Below are 18697 nucleotides of genomic sequence, written 5' to 3' on the forward strand. Positions count from 1 at the left end.
CCCCCACACACATACTCTGGGGAGAAGGAGCCCTCACAGACCAACAGGAGCTTGTTAACCGCCTCCACCTTGCACCATCACTTGATTCGTGGGTAAACTTACAGTCACACTAGGGACTGCTTGTGGGAAGGAATAAAGCCTGGAGCCTGAAGTCATCCAATGCCCCTTCCTCCAGGAACACTTTGTATTCACTTCTGTCTCAGCACCGATCAGCTTGTTGTCATGAGAACTGTTCACAGGACTGACCCTTCCCTCTCCACCAAGCTTACCAGGTTATAAAGTTCCATGAGGACAATATTGGTTCTATGTATTTCAGTGACTTCTCCATTAAAACTGAGCTAAATGCTAAGCTCTTCTAGAAATTCCCAAAAGGCAAAGTGATAGAAGCACAAAAGTCTGAACTTCCTTTTTGATTCTATCATTTAGTACCCCTGCGATAAGGGGCCAAGCCATCAGACTTCTATGATCCAGTTTCTTATCTGTTAACCAAAGCCAGTATTGTTTATAACACAGGTTGGTCTTGAGGAAAGTCCACAAACAATGGGCCTGGTCCAACTGCTGGCAGACAGTGGATGCCAATAAATATTAGCCTTTCCTTCTTCTATCGGGGATCTCCCTAAGACACTGCTTTTACTTACTGCCAGAATCACTATAGTCTTCACTCCTCACTCCCTCCCTCTTCTCCAAGCTTGCTAAAGAACAAAAAAAAAAAAAAAAAAAAAATCACCCAAGAAAAAAGCAAGTTCCCAGGAGCCATAGAACACCTTTGAAAAGGGTTCTTGTCATTGTTTCAACTACTTTAAAGAAGACTTAGGTATTGGTTTAAAAAAAAAAGTCTGAGAAAGGAGTCATTATACATCAAACAAATGCTTTAACCAAGGAATAAGAAAGAAAAATAATTAGTAAATTCACTGTTAGAGGGCAAATGTAGTTGCTAAGATGGGATGCAGAAACATGACTGTCTTCACTCTTGAATGGGCTAAAAATTGCCTTGTTAATACTAACGTAGCCATTGTTTGCTTTGCACACTCTATTTTCACGGACGGTAGAAATTTAGAATTTAGACCATCATGTCCAGTCTAGTCCTGAACAGAGGAAATATCAGTCAGGTTTTCATTTTTTTAAAGATGTAAGTGTCCAAGATTAAATAATGTGGTTGACCTACCTTTTCCGTGATATAGAAGTTTGAACTATCGGCGTGTTGCAGTGCAAAGTACTCATGGTTGGCAAGGGACCACCTGAAAAATATAAGCAGAAACTGATCAGAAAAACAAATGGTGGTCATTTCCATTTTTCTAGCATCGACGGAGTTAGATGCACTTGGCAGTGGGCCCATACTCAACAAGTCCCACAGCACAGCTCCTCAAACAAAATGATATTAGCCTGACCAACCATTTCCTACGTGGACCATCTTGGTCTTATGTCATGCCTCGTGCCTGGAATATTCTGTCTTCATGGCTTTGAGCAGGTGTATTTAAATACAAAGCTACATTCTTCCTCATTTTGAAGAAGTGGAGCAGAAAGAGGAAAAACAAAATAAATGAATACAATTTAAATTTTTGATAATTGTGTCATTCCAACCTCTCTGTGTTCTACGGTCCAGGTCCCCCACGCAGCATGCTTGCTGCATACAGAAACATCCCAATTAAGTACCCCAGGTCTTAAATAAACTGCAAGTAGTACTCTCTTCATAATTCTGCTTTGAAAGCAGAAAAACCTCATGCAACTTCTTTGTGTGCCTCTCCTTTGGATCGTGAGGGCAGCCAAAGACAGAGAGGAAAGCTGTAACACTGTGAAGTTCACGTGGAAGCAAAACGACACATGGACTGGTCTTTTAAATTCTTTTATCTTCTATGGGAACCTAAATGGTCCTCTCCATTTGTATCAGATGAGGTGTGTATTTAACCTCGGGAACTTCAGATGGCTCCCTGCTGAGTTGGATGAATGAACCACAACTTTTCAAAATAAATAAAACCGGTCCCAGGTCCCAGCGTGCATACACCAGCCATTTCACACTTCCTGCTCTTCCAGGAACAACAGTAATTTTTTGATGTAAGAGGGCATGTAAATCTTACATAGTAATTTGTGATGTCTTTGGGCAGGTCACGTAGTGACTTATGAATAATGTTTTATAACTGCTCAGGAATATTTTATTAGCTTCTCAACTTGTGGACTGAAGCAACTCAGATGAATCCTGAGTAATACTTACCCATCACAGACTTCCTTTATTATTGCAGACAGCGGTTTTTTCTGCAAAATAGCCAAAAAGGGAAATGTTGTTAGTTTCATTTCATCATTTTAAGCAAAAAGAAGAAGAAAAGGAAGCCTAATAAAAAGATATCTAAGTAAGGAGAATTTACATTTGCTATTCTTGGTTGTTGTCAGTAAGTCTGTCATTTTTTTCAAAGTGTGATCTACCAGCCATCACCACCAAATATAATAATGATTTATTGCCCTTGTGCTCCTCTTTTCTATTCTTAACGTTATCAGTTGGACAAAATAGGCATCATATTTAACTTAGCTGCATTAAAATCAGGATGAAAACACAGCAACAACGAAAGCCCCAAGGTTAAATGATAACCAGAATTCCTTGGGATTAGTACATGAAGCTGGCAACTGGCAGTTTGGTTTTATGCAAACAAGCTTGGATTCATATTTTTACGAGAACGTGTGGCAAATGGAGCATGAGGCATTGCGAAATTGTTCCTGCAAAGTGTATAGAATTCTTCTCCCAACCATGGCCCTGACAAATGCCAATCTTGCGGCAGCTTGAGCTGGACACACTTGAGTAATGAGACCATGACACCATGTGCCGTGGTGTCAACTGGCCGGCTGACTACAGCTGTGCTCCAGGCCTAATAGCCACAGCTGTGCTCCGCCTGCCTCCAGAGAGAAGGAATGCAGCAGAGAGAGAGACACACACACAGCTCACCCAGTGATGTTGAAACTTCTCTACTCTGGATACAAACAGATCCTGTCTGTCCCCTGGGGTGGGTGGTAGCGTGTCAAAGGAAAGAACAAATCACAGACAAGAAACAAGGGGAGAAGAAAAATCAAAGAAACACATGGTCTTGGATTTTCAGATACAAACACAGAACCCTGTCTACACGTAAACATGTTCTGCTTCTGCCCTCTGAAGGGCAACGTGGTATGGGGAAAGGAATTCTGAATCAAGCAGAATGGATTCCAATCCTAACTCTGTTAACTCGTCTGCAGTATAACCTACAATTTCTTTAAGTTGCTGAACCTCGACCAATTTATCTGTGAAATGGGCATAGGACCTATCCACTCTTCAGGGCTGCTGTAAGAATTAAAAGGGAATTAATACAAGGAACAAAAAATTCAAAAAAGGGTTAGGGTTCTGGCTTCTTACCCTCTCATGTCGCTGAAAAGGTTCCATTTTCTCCTTACACACTTGCCCTTGGACATGAGGCTACTGTAACTGCCCTGTCGGTGAATTCTGAACACTGTTCACAGCCCTTTCCAAGGGCCTCCAGCCCCAGCCAGAAGCTCCAGCTCAGTCCACCAATGGTATTCCCTCAATGAACTCCCTCCACCAGAGATCCGACCTCTATGACTGAGTCCACCACCACGTGTTCAAAAGAATGGTCAACTCAACTAAAAACCCAGTGGGAAGAAGGGGCACCTAGAATCACTGTGGAATGGAAAGGTGCTGGGGTATCCCGACCTACTGCGCTGCTCTCCTTTAAAGAGGAGAAATGGAGATTGGGTTCTACAATGACACTTACATGTTGTAGAAGCCAAGGGCTTCGCAGGAACTTGTCCACTACTTATGGCCCCACCTGTGAGTTCAGGGTGAAGGTGTTCTCACAACCAAATCACAAAGGGATTTAAGGAACAACACTTTGCCCAGAAGACAAGGACTTTGCACTTCCAACCGCCAGGGCCTTCTCCATGTTAGTGGGTTTTCAGGAAGACCTACCAGTCCAGCCCCCTCCTCTTTTTTGCATCTCAAAACTGAAATCTAAATGACACGGCTGGATGTCAGCTTTAAGTTACATTAAAACAACACATCAGATCAAGAGAGCATTGCTACTGACGTAGGGGAAGGCATCTAAAACGACAGCTCCCAGAATTAGACTTCCTCATCGAGGTATCATAGAAGAATTTCTTAGACTTTTTTTTTTAATTCGGGTCTGATTCATAGATTTAGAACCAAAATTGAAAAGACAGACGATGGGGTACTATTATATTTAGAATATTTTCCTCGTCGAGGTATCATAGAAGAACTTCTTAGACTTTTTTTAAATTCAGGTCTGATTCATAGATTTAGAACCAAAATTGAAAAGACAGACTATGGGGTACTATTATATTTAGAATATTTTTCAGTTGGATATATGAAAGGAGTACAGACCACGGGGGAACTTAGAGATTTAACAAAGATTACAGAAAAGCTCTAAACTACCGGTGAGAAAAGGAATCACAGTTAACTGAACACAATGCACCCTAATGCAGCCTTCAGCGCTTAAAATGGATGTTACGTGAGGATGGGGGCTGTTTCCATGACCCGCTTCCCACACCTGCCCCCTCCATTCTTCTTGTTCTAATGGAGCATTGGCCCCACCACCCAACGCTAGATCCAACAGCCTTTCAGTTCTCAGCTCCCATCAATGCAGCCACCTTATTGGACACTGTTACTACCACCTTCTTTTTGAAACCCTCTTTCCAGAGCTTCTATGGTATTTCCTTCAGTTTCCTACAGTTTTAGCCAATAAACCTTCAATAAAACCCAAGAGATCCTTCACTGTTTCTCTTTTGCCTCTGGCAACCTAACTCTAAATTTCTGTTCTGGTCTCTTCCGCTTTTACCTAATCGGTCAGTTCCTCATTCACTTCAACTGCCCTGAGCATATATAGTTCTGGCCCCAAATCCTCTCTTGCAAATCTCTGACAGCTTGCTAGATATAGCATGTCACTCTCCTGCAGGCACCTTACTAAACACACAAACAAAAAGCATCACCCTCACCCATCAATCTGCCCCAGCAATAGCACAGCCCCAAAGGTGGCCCACCCCCACCTCGACGTCTTGCTGTCAGGGCACCACTACTGCTAAGGACCATCATTAGCCTTCATTCCTTCACTCTTCGGGTCGACTTAGTTACATGGCTATGGAGCTTTTTCACATCATTACTTCTCATCTCCTAACTACTCTTCTAAAATACTGACACTCAGGGCACCTGGGTGGCTCAGTGGTGGAGCATCTGCCCTTGGTTCAGGTCGTGATGTCAGGGTCCTGCATTGAGTCCTGCATCAGGCTCCCCGCAGGGAGCGTGCTTCTCCCTCTGCCTATCTCTCTCTCTCTCTCTCTCTCTCTCTCTCTCTCTCTCTCTTTCTCTGTGTGTGTCTCTCATGAAGAAATAAAATCTTTAAAATAAATAAAGTAAAATACTGACTCCTCGTCCCAACTCCTGCTATCAGACAAACTGTCCCCTAACCCCATCATCTTTAACTCTCTCTGCCTCCCTAGTCCCGGTGCTGTTCCTGAGTCAGCCCTTCATTACTAACCACTCACCACAAATTTTCAATCAAATGCTTCACTGGCACATCAAACTGTGACTCCTCTATCTTCCGTTACTTCCTACACTCGACTTGCCTACTTTGGACAGTTTCTTTTTTCCACATATGTTTCTAGAGAATTCGTCATTGCCTTCCCCTTTCCTTTACCCTATTTTGTGTTATACACATTTACACTGAGTCTCATCATTATTTCCCCCACAACCTCTCTCCCCTTTATCCTTTCCAGACCTCACCACCACTTTTGTTAAGAGTTCTCAGGACCCCATTACCAGATCTTTGCAAATAAGTCTCCACATCCCCAGTTTCTTTCTCTCCAACCCCTCCACTGGCCATTATCAGACAAAATTGGACTTTGCCTATAAACTTTGCTCAGGTCACTCTTTTTGCTCCAATATCCTCCACAGATCCCCACTGACCACCGCCTATGTGGCATAAACCCTTTAACTAACTTGTCATCCAAGGCCTTCCACGATCTGGGCTCAAGCAGTCAAATTTTCTACTAACGCAATACATGTTGCCCATACTTCTGGATTCTGATTCAACAAAACAAAAACCCACTTCCATACTTTCAGTTTACACCATTTGTTGAAACATCCTTCTCCTTTCGGTTCCAACTCTAACCATGAACTCTTACTATCACTAATATCCATGTCAAAGCCTTCTCCTGCAAGCACATGTCCCTGATCTCTCCAACTACACAGGTCATTCCCTCCCTGTACTTAGCACATTAAATAAATCACTCCTAAAAACTTTGTATCTGGGCAGCATGGGTGGCTCAGCGGTTTAGCGCCGCCTTCAGCCCAGGGTGTGATCCTGGAGACCTGGAATCGAGTCCCACGTCAGGCTCCCTGCATGGAGCCTGCTCCCCCTCTGCCTGTGTCTCTGCCTCTGTGTGTGTGTGTGTGTGTGTGTGTGTGTCTCATGAATAAATAAATACAATCTTCAAAAAAAAAAAACTTTGTATCTGCCTTATCTTCTTGTCCCTTGAGAATTCAACATCTTACTTCATCTATCTTAATCTTCTACAGCCCTGGGAAATAGTTACCACAGTAGACAGGTGCTAAGAGAATCTAAAAGGAGACTCAATGCATTTCTGTTCAATGGAAAAGCCACACATTCACTTTCTGTTAAAAAATAAACAAACAAAAAGAAAGAAAGAAAGAAAGAAAGAAAGAAAGAAAGAAAGAAAGAAAGAAAGAAAGAAAAAAGGTTGACTATAAAGCAAACTGTTCTGAAGAACAGCTTGGATTCATTAGCGCACATCCCCCTTCCTCTCATGTAAACTACGCTGGGTGGCTCTAAGCAGCTGCTGGCTCTAAGTTGTGAGACACATGTAGGCTGCACAGACAGTTTGGGAAGGGGTTATGTGATTCACGGCTCAGAAGAGCACTGGGCAGGCTAGCTGACGAGTGTGATTCAACAGGTGATAAAACAGATACCAGCCAAACGGTTGTCACCATCCGTTAGCAAGGTCACGCAGGTGAGCGGCACTATCATAAACAGGACTGAACAAGATACCCCAAGCAGAAATGTCTAGTCTGGTGTCACCGCTTTTCCCACTGCCTACATACAGCCCTACTCTGACATTGAGCTCTTGGCGTGACTTAAATTCCAAGCTAAACACTGGCTTGGAACGCTGGCCTATGTTTTAGTTAACATTTGCTCAAGGCGACAAAAGATGTTTCTGCCTATCTGCCCAGATCGCTAAGACTCGGGAGTAGGGTGACACCTTGATAGCTTGCAGTAGACCCGATGAGCATTTTGTCTTTCATCTCATTGAGAGCAAAGGCTCAGGAGAAAAGAAAATTTGGTCTAAAAGGCTGAAAACTGGTTCTTCTCCTTGTGATTCCAGGAAACCTAAAGGAACTAGAAATAAAATTCTACACTCCATTGGAATAAACCTGAATTTGGAATATTGAGACAAAATTATTTGAACTACCTGAGTATGTTTTCATGACTTAAAAAAAATCACACCTGGGGCACCTGGCTGACTCGGTCACTACAGCGTGTGACTCTTAAGCTTAGGGTCATACGTTTGAGCCCCGCATTGGGTGCAGAGCCTACTTAATTTTTTTTTTAATCATAACTAAATTCCTTAAGCATTTTGTTTTGAAGGTCAAAACTATTTTCTTGGACTCAGCAGTGAGCTGAGATGGGAAGAGTAAGAATGTTTTTAAGGATAACCTGGAGGGTTAGCCTGTTATCAGATTGCAACATGCAGGGGGATCAGGATGGCTGGAGACTACCACGCTCTCTTCCCCCCTCCCCTTAGCAATAGTGAAGTCATCTTGCAGCATACAAAAGTATTTCTTCACTTTATATTATTCTGGGAAAATCTTCATGTTGGCAGAAATACTTTTATTTGTCAAACAAAGTATTCATTTCCATATGAATCTGATTGGCAAAGTACTATGTGCCAACAGTTATATTCAAAGGGTAGCTTTTTCTGTTTTTTAAGATTTATTCCTCCTTTTTAATTTTAACTCTTCTTCTCCAAGAGAATTCCTTGATTTAGTTTAATCTACCAAAGACGGTAAGCCCAGATAGCAAATTTACTATACAAAAAGATCTGTTTATGTACTTTTCATAAATCACCTAGATTTTTGAGAATGGCCAAGTCCTCTAGCAATTCATTTTTAATCTATCTCTGGCAACACTCACTTCTCTCTAGTCCTTAAAGTGGGTGTAGGTCCTCTGCTTTCCTTTTTATCATTTCTCCCTTGCCTTCAATGAAATGCCAGGATCATAAATTCCTGAATCCATGAGTCCCACCCTGACTCCGCTTCTAAGGTCTGCTCCAGCGTTTCCAATAACCCTTTGTGTGGATCCACATGGATCCTGCCACCCTTACAAGCTTAACACTTCATCTTCTTCCTTACTAAACCAGATCTTCCTCTTGGCTCCCTTTTATCTCTTAAAAAATTTTATTCTCCCACTCAAACCACATGGTTCCTTTAAAGCATCAGAGAACCCCACAAAGAAATATCCTTGGGGATCCCTGCTTATTTATTTAGGAGGGGGGCAGGGTCCAGCCTGCCTTGAGGCTCCTTCCCTGGAGACAGCCCTGAGGTTCCCCACATCCATGTGTCCTCCTTGACATGCCTGTGAGGAGCACAATTAAATATTAACCACCTGTTCCTATCCGTTGGCCGAGGCACCTGGCCTGGAGGCTCACTGGGCCCAAATGCTCACCTCGGGGCTCTTAGGTCTGCTGTTGCCTTCGCACCAGCCAGTGTGGGCCGGCGGCCCCCTAGCCAACGAGAGCACCTGGGCATTGTGGCTGCAGCTCTTGCCTCTGACATTCACTTCTCAGGCACACACTTGTCCTAAAACAGACATGCCCCAGAAAAGAAAGCCTGGCTTCACTGAATGCGCGTTCATTTTAAACATTTTAATGACCCAAGGGGGAGGGGGGGAATGCTTCTGAGATGACATTAAGTTCACAGACACCGGAAAAGCATTTAGAATGCTGAATTTTTATCTACTCCAGCTTTTCGAGATCTTCTCTCAACTGGGAGCTTTCGAATAACTTCAGGAAATGACTTCCTGGGGGTGCCGGGGTGGCTCAGTCAGTGAAGCACCTGCCTTTGGCTCAGGTCATGATCCGAGGGTCCTGGGATGGAGCCCCACATCAGGCTCCCTGCTCAGTGGGGGCACCTGCTTCTCTCTCCCCAGTGCTTGTGTTTCTTTCTTTCTCTCTCTCTCTTTCTCTCTCTCTCTCTCTCTCTCTCTCTCTCTCTCTCTCTCTCTCTCTCCCCTTCTCTCTCAAACAAATAAATACAACCTTTAGAAAAGAAAATTACTTCCTGGGCTTGAACCCCAGCTCCCACAGACCCGGGTTTTGTAACCTTAGGCTTAAGACTTCCCTCAGGGCTTCCTCTTCCTCTTCTGTAAACAGAAACTGTCCCTCACACACTGCAGTGTTGTGAGGATGACTTGAGATGACACGTGTAAATCCTCAGAGATAGCACTTAGGACAGAGCACGGCTTTGCACGATGTACCTGTGAACAGGCTCTTGCAATTCTCGTATCCCCTTTGGACACTTTGCAGGCACTTTCTCAAAACGCTGGTTAAATAAATACACGGAAGGATACCCAGTTCTTCTTTCCCCCTCGAGGGACCCCGGCCCCGTGGCTGCCTTTGGCTCTCATCTCCTCCTGTCTTTCACTTCTTCAGCTCATTTTCATTTCACCTGCCAACCTGAATATACTTGCTTTGGAGGCAGAGACCTCCTCCGAGACACCTCTGTCACTCTCAGACGAGTGGCTGCGGGACCCCCGCACCACATGCAATTAATGCATACGGTTTGATTAAGAACCTATCTTCCTTTTTTCAGACTTGCAGCTTCTTTCCCTTTCTTCTGGTCTCTTTCTGACTGCCGCCAAAGCTCAGGCAGGAGCTAAAGATGGAACACAGCAAGAGCAAAGCAGAAGCAGTCCTCGGTCCCCACCATCCATCGGCTGTCCATACGGCCGTCGCCTGACAGTCCTTTAATTGCAAAACTTATTGGCCACAAAGACTTAAAGCTTTGTGGTCCTGGACTATTAAAAAAGCCTTTCTCCAGTGCTTTAAAAGAATGTGACAGATGCTTTATTCTGACACTTTGAGGCGATACAGCACAGCACTTGGGATTTCACTTTGCTTTTATAAGTGGAAATTCATTGAACACATTCTGCACAGCAGTTATGAGTAATGTTGGCCCAGAAAGAAAAGAAACCCAGCTTCCACACGTCAGGACACCCCTGAGAAGGGCTACGCATGTTAACTACGACTTAGCCTACAATATGATTTGGAGAAACTTTAATGTACGAGAACCCGCCTAGTTCCCGGAGGTGCTTCCTGACATTGTGTCAATGACACCAGTCATCTTAGAACAGCTATATTTCCCCCACAGTGAGCCCTATAACTACTCTCCGTGCTTCGGAGCTATATACCTTTAGCATAGAAGAATCTGATGTGTTGTAAGGGGTGTGTGTGCTTACTCTGTTTTCCTAATAGCAGCCTAAATAATCTGAAGGAGAATGATAAAGCCACCCTTTTCTGGGGGCAAATTTAGCTGGTTCTTGGAAAGCAAGTATTTTGACAACAGTTCCAATGTGCAGCACTGACACAAGACTGCAGTAATTGTCAGAAGTGACAAAGGGACTCCCAATGACATCTCCAAAGTAGTAAAACCATGTGTATCACATTAATTTTAAAAATTGAAAGATGACAGGCTATGCCACCTTTTTCTTGACAAATGATTCGTTTCAAAAATGGTTTCCTTATAATGACTTGTTTCAAGCTTCATGAAACTAATTAAATATTACATTTCAGCAAGATCAAGTACAATCTTCGTGTCATAAAAATCACTGGACTGCATAGATGAGCAAAGACATAAATAATTAGCACTCTTGTGTGTTAGCGGGTTAAAGACAAGTGAAAAAACCTCTCTCGGTAGTCTGATGCACTTTTCTCCTCAGCAGAAATTGTATTTTTCTTCGATTTTAAGGGAAACTGCTATTTCAGAAAGTGACAAAAACATAAAAAAGAACAATGCAAAAATAAAGCACTAATGATTATCAATTATCTTTTGAGATTCTGCTTCATCGTCCTCGACTATTTTATATTGTCCTAATATGAATGTCGCTAGAGATACAAGAAATGAATTTTTCCCCCAGATTTCAATATTGTAGGCAGCAACAACAATTGATTTCTTTTTTTTTAAGATTTTATTTATTTATTCATGAGAGACACAAAGAGAGAGGCAGAGACACAGGCAGAGGGAGAAGCAGGGTCCATGCAGGGAGCCCGACGTGGGACTCAATCCCGGGTCTCCAGGATCACACCCTGGGCTAAAGGTGGTGCTAAACTGCTGAGCCACCCAGGGATCCCAACAATCAATTTCAGAATCCCTATATCCCTCTCCACTTTCTTTAATGTCAGTCATCTCCAAGAGGTACACCCACACGACCCTGCCCTGGCTGGCATGCCATTTTACTCCACCACACACTTGGAAGCAATGTGAAATGAGGGATTCACACTGCAAACCAATTCAGGCCTTATGGTCTGCCTACCTTCACGTGAAATACTTATTTGTGTCAAGTTCATAGGTGGAAGGTCAACAGTACCTGTGTGCATGGTTTAAAATTTAAAAGGCAGGGGCCCCTGGGTGGCTCAGTCAGGTAAGCGTCTGCCTTCAGCTCATGGCTGTGGTTTAGCCTTAGATTGTCACTGTCCCATTCCTGGCACCTATATTTGAGAATTGAAGTCCATGTCCTTCCACTGCTTGCTGGCAGCTGTCTTAGCACATCCATTACCTTTTAAGAAAGGAGGATGAATCGGCATTAGTGCACCCGCTCCCAAAGGAGTAAAATCAGGACACAGCGGAGAGAGTCAGGAAGAAAAAGCTGGGGGGGGGGGTGGACAACACGACTCAAAAGTAAACTCACTTCTTAAAACTGCCCTTACCACCAGTTCCTCTCAGTGTGCTTTTGATTGCTGTCTTCTATCCAGTCTCAGTTTCTCTGCAGTTGATAAACCTTCGTTATCCTGTGTTTAAATTGGACCTGAACCTTACTTTGCCTTCAGAGCTTTATCTGGCTTTCTGGTATCTGCTCACTGGTCTGATAATACCCTGTCCACTGGGGTTGACAGTCATTTCTGTTTATCCTACCGAGCCTATCTGCTTTGTAAATTTTATCTATCTATATATGTATATATGTATATTTTTTGAAGATTTTATTTATTTATTTTATTTATTTTGAAGATTTTATTTATTTATTTGACAGAGAGAGCAGGAGCAGGGGTGAGGAGCAGAGGGTGAGGGAGAAGCAGACTCTCCACTGTGCAGGGAGCCCGATGTTGGCTAATCCTGAGAACATGACCTGAGCTGAAGAGAGATGATTAACTGACCGAGCCCCCAGGCACCCCAACACTGAGCCTATATATATTTGAGAGAGGGAGAAAGCCCATGTGTGTGTGCAATTGGGGAGCGAAACAGAGGAAGAAAGTCTCAAGCAGACTTTCCATTGAGCACAGAGCCCAATGCAGGGCTTCATCTCATGACCCATGAGATCAGGACCTGAGCCAAAACCAAGAGTTGGATGTCCAACCAGCTGAGCCCCAACACTGAGGCTTTTGAGGTCCAATGGAAGAAGCCTCTGAGCTCAGGTTCCCTTCTCACCTTATGCTCAAATCCACACCTCCAAACCTCACTTCGCTGGAGTCACCTTCTGTCTCAGGTTATTTAGCTCAAACTCAAACCTTACCCCAAAATTCTCTTTCTCAATTTTTAACTTTTACTCACCTTCTTCTACTTGCTAGAAAATACGCTTTCAATCAAGGTTACAGCTTCCCTGCCCTTCCTTTTACTTGTTCGTCAGCCCTACCAAGTCAATCTCACAGGTGAATCTCTAAACCTTCTTCTTTATCCTGCCCACGGGTACAGAGAAGCAATTAAAAATAGATGCTTGGGGCACTTTTGGTTGAAGGTATAGTAAATGCAAAGGCATAGCTAAATACCATGTGGCATACAGAGGAGCCGACAACGTCATGCACGAGTGAGAGAGAGGGAATAAAGAGGCAAGCCAGAGGCAAAGGATGTCAAAGTCTTATAAACAACTCTTGATGATTAGGACCCATCATGAGTTTTTAAGCAGGAAAGTGACATAATCAAATGTGCATTTTCTAATGATAGGTGAATGCTCTGGAGGCCAAGAGACCAGTTGGGTGGACAAATTGGCTAGTGTACTGAAACCCAAAGAGAATCTGAAAGGAGGTGCCAGCCATATAGATACTTGCCTTATTCTCCTTAACCTATTTATAAGGTTCTGGACTGTGAGTCCACTTAAATATCCCTTCAGTAGTGTTTTCTATCATGATGGCTGTCATCACCATTTGCCCAGCTATTCCTACAAGAAATCTTGAAATAATCTTCCACATTTCTCTCTCCCTTGCCCTCAATGTTATCTTCTTCTACATCTGGATGAGACATATGTTTCACTTCTTTCTGTCTCCCCTGCCTCCCATCACTATCCTAAGCCACAGCATATCACTTCTTGCCTGGACTATTGCGAGGACTGTCAAATTAATCTCTCTTATTTCATTTTATTTCTTGCAAAACATAAAGAGAAAGACAGCAAACAGATTTCTCCTCTCAACTGAGAATTCAGTTTAATTGAGCAAAAATGAACTTTAGAATTCTGCTTTTCCTGCTGAAGATGAATTGCAGATTTTAGGCTGCTTTCTAGTAGATTTCAGCAGAGAAATCTTCTAAAAGTACAAATCATACCATGTCGACCCCCTGCTTATAAACCTTCCTTTTGCCTTTGGCTCTTGGACAAAGTACTAAGTTCACTCAGCTCCTCACAGCAGAGCCTTTACTCCTCCAACCAGCAAAAGCCAGAGCCCCTGTTCCCTCCCACTGTGGGGTTTCTCTTCAATTTCAGAGAGGTAAGATAATAGCCAAGATCTCCTCAAATATTGCCTCTCCATAATTCATTCCATTCTTTATTAGTAGGACTGCCAATTAGACATAGGACAAAATCTCTTAATGTAACTTTTTTTTCTTTTTTCTTTTTTTAAAGATTTATTTATGATAGACCTAGAGAGAGAGAGAGAGGCAGAGACACAGAAGGAGGGAGAAGCAGGCTCCATGCAGGGAGCCTGATGCAGGACTTGATCCGGGACTCCAGGATTGCGCCCTGGGCCAAAGGCAGGCGCTAAACTGCTAAGCCAACCAGGGATCCCCTCTTAATGTAACTTTTAAACAGAATTTAGCATTCATATATTTCATTCTTTCATCTTTTGGGCTATGTTCTGGATGAATTCCTCAATTTCATCCTCCAAGTTATCAATTCTTCCTTTAGCCAAATCTACTCTAGGGTAACTTTGCCGATGCATTATATTGTTTTTATTTATCTTTTGTATTTTTTTTTTTTTAGATTTCACCTACCATATGTACATTTTGTATTTCTAAGGTTTCTAACTGGCTCTTTCTCATATCCATATATTCCTCAATTTGTATCTGCCTACTTGGTGCTCATAATCTCCTGCTTGAGTGAATACTATTCTCTCTCTTTTAAAGTTCTGCCTTTGGAGGATATCCACCACACTTACACTGAAGTCCTCCCTTGTTGGTCGCGCTTCCACATTGCCCAAAGAGAACAGAGCAGCAGCAGCAGATGCGATAAGAGGGGCCAGTGACAGGCAAATTCTCTGGGGTAATGGATTGGATAGAAAAGCTGAGGGAGACAGTAGAGCCTAGGAGGACACAGTTTCAGCTTCAGCAAACTGGGTGTATGTTGGCATCTATCACTAGGAGGAGGAAACATGAAAATTCTGAAGCAAAACTGCATGGGTTGTGGAGGAAAAGGAGCAATAAAGACAGTTTTGAAGATGCTGAGTTTGTGGAGCAAGGGACATATAGATGGGTAAGGAAAATGAGCTAATAGGTAGTTGTTTATATAGGTCAGGAGGTCAAGAAAGAAATAAGCCAGAAATGACCAGCATCCTATGGTGATGAAGCTGAAAAATTCAAACAGATCACCATAAACTTGTCCCAAGAGTAATGACCCATCCACAATCATTTTGAGTTTTTTGTTGTTTGTTTGTTTGTTTATTTGTTTTAGAGGTGGGGGGAGCAAAAGAGAGAGAGAACCTCAAGTAGGTTCCATGTCAGTGTGGAGGCCGAAAGCAGGGCTCGATCTCATGACTCTATGATCATAAGCTAAGCAAAACTAAGAGTCAGATGCTTAACAGACTGAGCCACCCAGGCACCCCCACAATCATTTTGAAAATGGATATATCTCATCTCAAAGCCATTTGGTTGTCTTTTGGCTATGGATGGCTTTGAATGAAGGACAAAAATAAATCTTCATAAAATCAGCTAACAAAATGTAAGAATACATTTAGAATGCATGGTGGGAGCAAGGAAAGGCATGTTCCTCTCACCATGGCCATCCCCCCACCCCTTGGCAGAAAGACCTCCCTGCTGAAATCCACGGAGAAAGGGAACTAAAATCTGCAGTTCATTTTCAGAAGGAAAAGCGGAATGCTAGAGTTCATTCTGCTCAATTAAACTGAGCTCTTGGTTGAGAGGAGAAATATGTTTGCTGTCTTTCTCCTCCAAAGCATGTCAAACTCTGTTTTATGAGGTTAGATATACTCCATCACACAGGGAAAGAGAGCTAAAGCCAGAAAGGGAAGTAGCCCGGTCACTTCTTTTAAAGGAAGTTTAAGAAATAACTGCTACAACACCAAATCCAACAGGTGCAAAAATCAGATGAAGAAGGACAATTCCTGTCACAATGTCATTTTACCTTATCATGACACCACAAAAAGCACTAGTGTAGCAGCACATGGGCTTTGTTGCGTCTTTGTTGCATGGAACAAAAGGAGATCTTACCGGTGCTACATTTGTACCCTCTGAAAGCAAGGAGACGGGAAGAATTAGTAGTTCCTGGTGAAGGTATAAGGCACTTGCTGAGGGTTACTGTGGGAAGCAGAGGGGTCACCAGCCCAGACAGTCAGATGTAAAGGGTCTCACAATGGTGATTTCCGAATCTGGGTCCCAGGGCATTAGCAGCACCATGGAGCTGGATAAAAATGGGAAATCTCTAGGCCCCCAACTGTACCTACAAATAATCCACTCTGTCTGTTCAGTATGTTTCATACACAACTCCAACAAAGAACCAAGCTTGGGAACCACTGATTTAAGCCCCTCGAAAGAGAGAAATTTGCCTATTGCCCAGGGGACATTTGGCAACATCTAGAGGCATTTTTGGTTGCTACGAGTAGGTGAGAGAATACCACTGGTACCTAGTGGGAAGGCCAAGATACTGCTTAACTCCGACAATGCACAGGACGGCCCTCACAACTAAGAATAATCCAGTCCAAAACATCAGTGGTGCTGAGGCTGAGAAATTCTGATATAATCCAACCACTCGGGAAAGAACAGTCCAGGAAAATCACATGACTTTTAATTTTTGCCATGCAAGATTGGAACCTCCCATTCCAGAAATTCAGTCTCATTTTCCTGATTCTATGGGATTTTTAAATTGTTTATTGTGGTAAACTACACATAACATAAAATCTCCATTCTGAACCGTTTTTAAATGTACGATTCAGTGGTATTCGGTACATTCCTATTGTGCATTCTGTGTGCTATGAGATCTTAAAGTTTCGAATTCAAAACTTTCTCTTTAGAGCTCAGCTGTCATTTTAGTTTGCCAGGCTATCAATATTTAAATGCCATAGGAATTATGGGTTTTCAGGCTACAGAATTAGCTTAATGCACTGAAGGGGACATTTGTATTATTGGTTCCAATTTTGCCTGGAACACAAAAAGCTTGTTCTCTTCTATGTACCAATCTCAAAAATTCATAATTGGCTCCTAACGGTTACCATTAGTAAGCAGAGCTTTGAGTGATTAACTCACTGAATCCCCACAATGCCAGGAAGGATGTATGAATATTGCCAATTCTTCTTTACAAAGCAGGAGACTTGTCCCCAGTCCCACAGCTCTTAAGTGACAGCCCAGATTTTGAGTCCCTATCAGTCTACCCACAGTCCATGCTTGTAAGCACCAAGCCAAACTGCCAGCCTCAAAAGGATGTCTCTTTTCAGGTGCGCTCCTTCTGCAGTAAGCCAGGCCACTTGCCACATTTTCCTTAATTTTTAAAAAAATACCACCTTTGCTCTCAGAACACAATGGGTCCCCGGAAATCCCATCATAAGTGGATGGAGCAAGCCAAGTGGCAATCGTGTATGTGTCTGCTCAGATCAGGCTGGTGTTAATGGGGGGGGGTGGCATTGGGGAGGGGGCAAAAGAGATGAAGAACTGGAAAAAGAACCACCAGACAAGTGAAAGATGTCAGACAAAGAAAGACAAATACTACAAAATATCGCTTATGTGTGGATTTTTAAAAAAAAATCAAACCTACAGAAATAGAATAGAAAAGTGGCTGGGCAGGAGCGGGGGGTATTAGAAATAGGGAGACGTTGGTAAAGGGATACAAACCATCACCTGTAAGATGAATAAGGCCTAATGTAGAACGCGGTGATTATAGTTGATGACACTGTATTGTATAATTGAAATTTGCTAAGAGAGTAGAACTTGAATGTTCTCACACAAACACGCAAAAGATAAATATGTGAAATGACGGATGTGTTAATTAACTCGGTGGGGGAGAATCCTTTCACAGTATATTTGTACATCAAATCACCGTGATGTACACTCTAAATATCTTATAATTATATATGTTGATTATACCTCGACAAAGCTGAAATGAAATTTTTAAAAAACGAGCTACCAAACAGATTTATGGTTTAGTAGAAATCGCCTCGGTTTTAGTGTCATGCAGTGCTGGATTCAAATCAGTAGCTTCCTAGCTGTGTGACCTGAGGCAGATTAATGAACTTGTGAACAATTACAAAATAGGGAGTCTACAGTCTGCCTTGTTGGGCTGTAGTAAGGACATGAAATACTCCATCAAGGCATTTAACATACTGCCTGGCACATCGTATGTGCTGATCTCATGATCCATGCATGCTAGCATCACTACTGCTACCATCATTCTTATGTACAGAATGAGCAAAAGGTCCAACGTCAAGCACAAAAATTTAAACATGCTTTATGCAATTAATGAGCTTTCAAAAGATCTTGGGTAAATAAAATTTATACATATTAGATTTTATCTTAAATATACTATATAAATAGGATAGCTGAGGGAAAAATGCAAGCAGTCATTCTGTACATGCTTGCCTAAAAACACATCATCTATATTTCCTTTAGGGAAATAAAGATCCCCAACCATATAGGGGTAAGGGGTGCTACTACAATTTTTCTGCTTGAAGATCGAAGACCATCAATGTTTTACTCTCATCCATCCTGTTCATACTTCAAACCTAAAGTAGTTGCACATAGAAAGAAAAGTCAATGTAAGGGATCATAACACACAAATGTATGTAAAGCCCAGACTGACCACCAGGAGCATGTAATCTACTCCAAATTCACGGGTATGTTAAAAAAAAATGTAAGTAACACTCCGCACAGACTGAACCAACTGAATAAAAGCTACCGGCAAAGGAGAAATTAGAAGGATGGAGAAACAACTGCATGACAACACCTACACAAAGGTTCAAGTATGATGGAGGCTCTGGGCAGTGCTTAGCAAAG

The 18697-nt window shown here is 42.6% G+C and overlaps 1 protein-coding gene across 5 annotated transcripts in view; it reads right to left on the minus strand.

Annotated features, from left to right (window-relative positions):
* Nucleotides 1–18697, minus strand: part of ELMO1 (engulfment and cell motility 1) — a 523965-nt gene that overhangs the window by 401856 nt on the left and 103412 nt on the right. For all 5 annotated transcript variants that reach the window (XM_055314755.1, XM_055314756.1, XM_055314757.1 and 2 more), the window contains exons 3-4: nucleotides 2210–2250; nucleotides 1166–1238 (exon numbers count right to left, since the gene is read on the minus strand). In XM_055314755.1, the coding sequence (XP_055170730.1) occupies nucleotides 1166–1238; nucleotides 2210–2250 (114 nt within the window). The remainder of the gene's footprint in view (nucleotides 1–1165; nucleotides 1239–2209; nucleotides 2251–18697) is intronic.

The sequence above is a fragment of the Nyctereutes procyonoides genome, unplaced genomic scaffold (assembly GCF_905146905.1).
Source record: "Nyctereutes procyonoides isolate TBG_1078 unplaced genomic scaffold, NYPRO_anot_genome, whole genome shotgun sequence".
Classification (NCBI taxonomy): domain Eukaryota; kingdom Metazoa; phylum Chordata; class Mammalia; order Carnivora; family Canidae; genus Nyctereutes; species Nyctereutes procyonoides.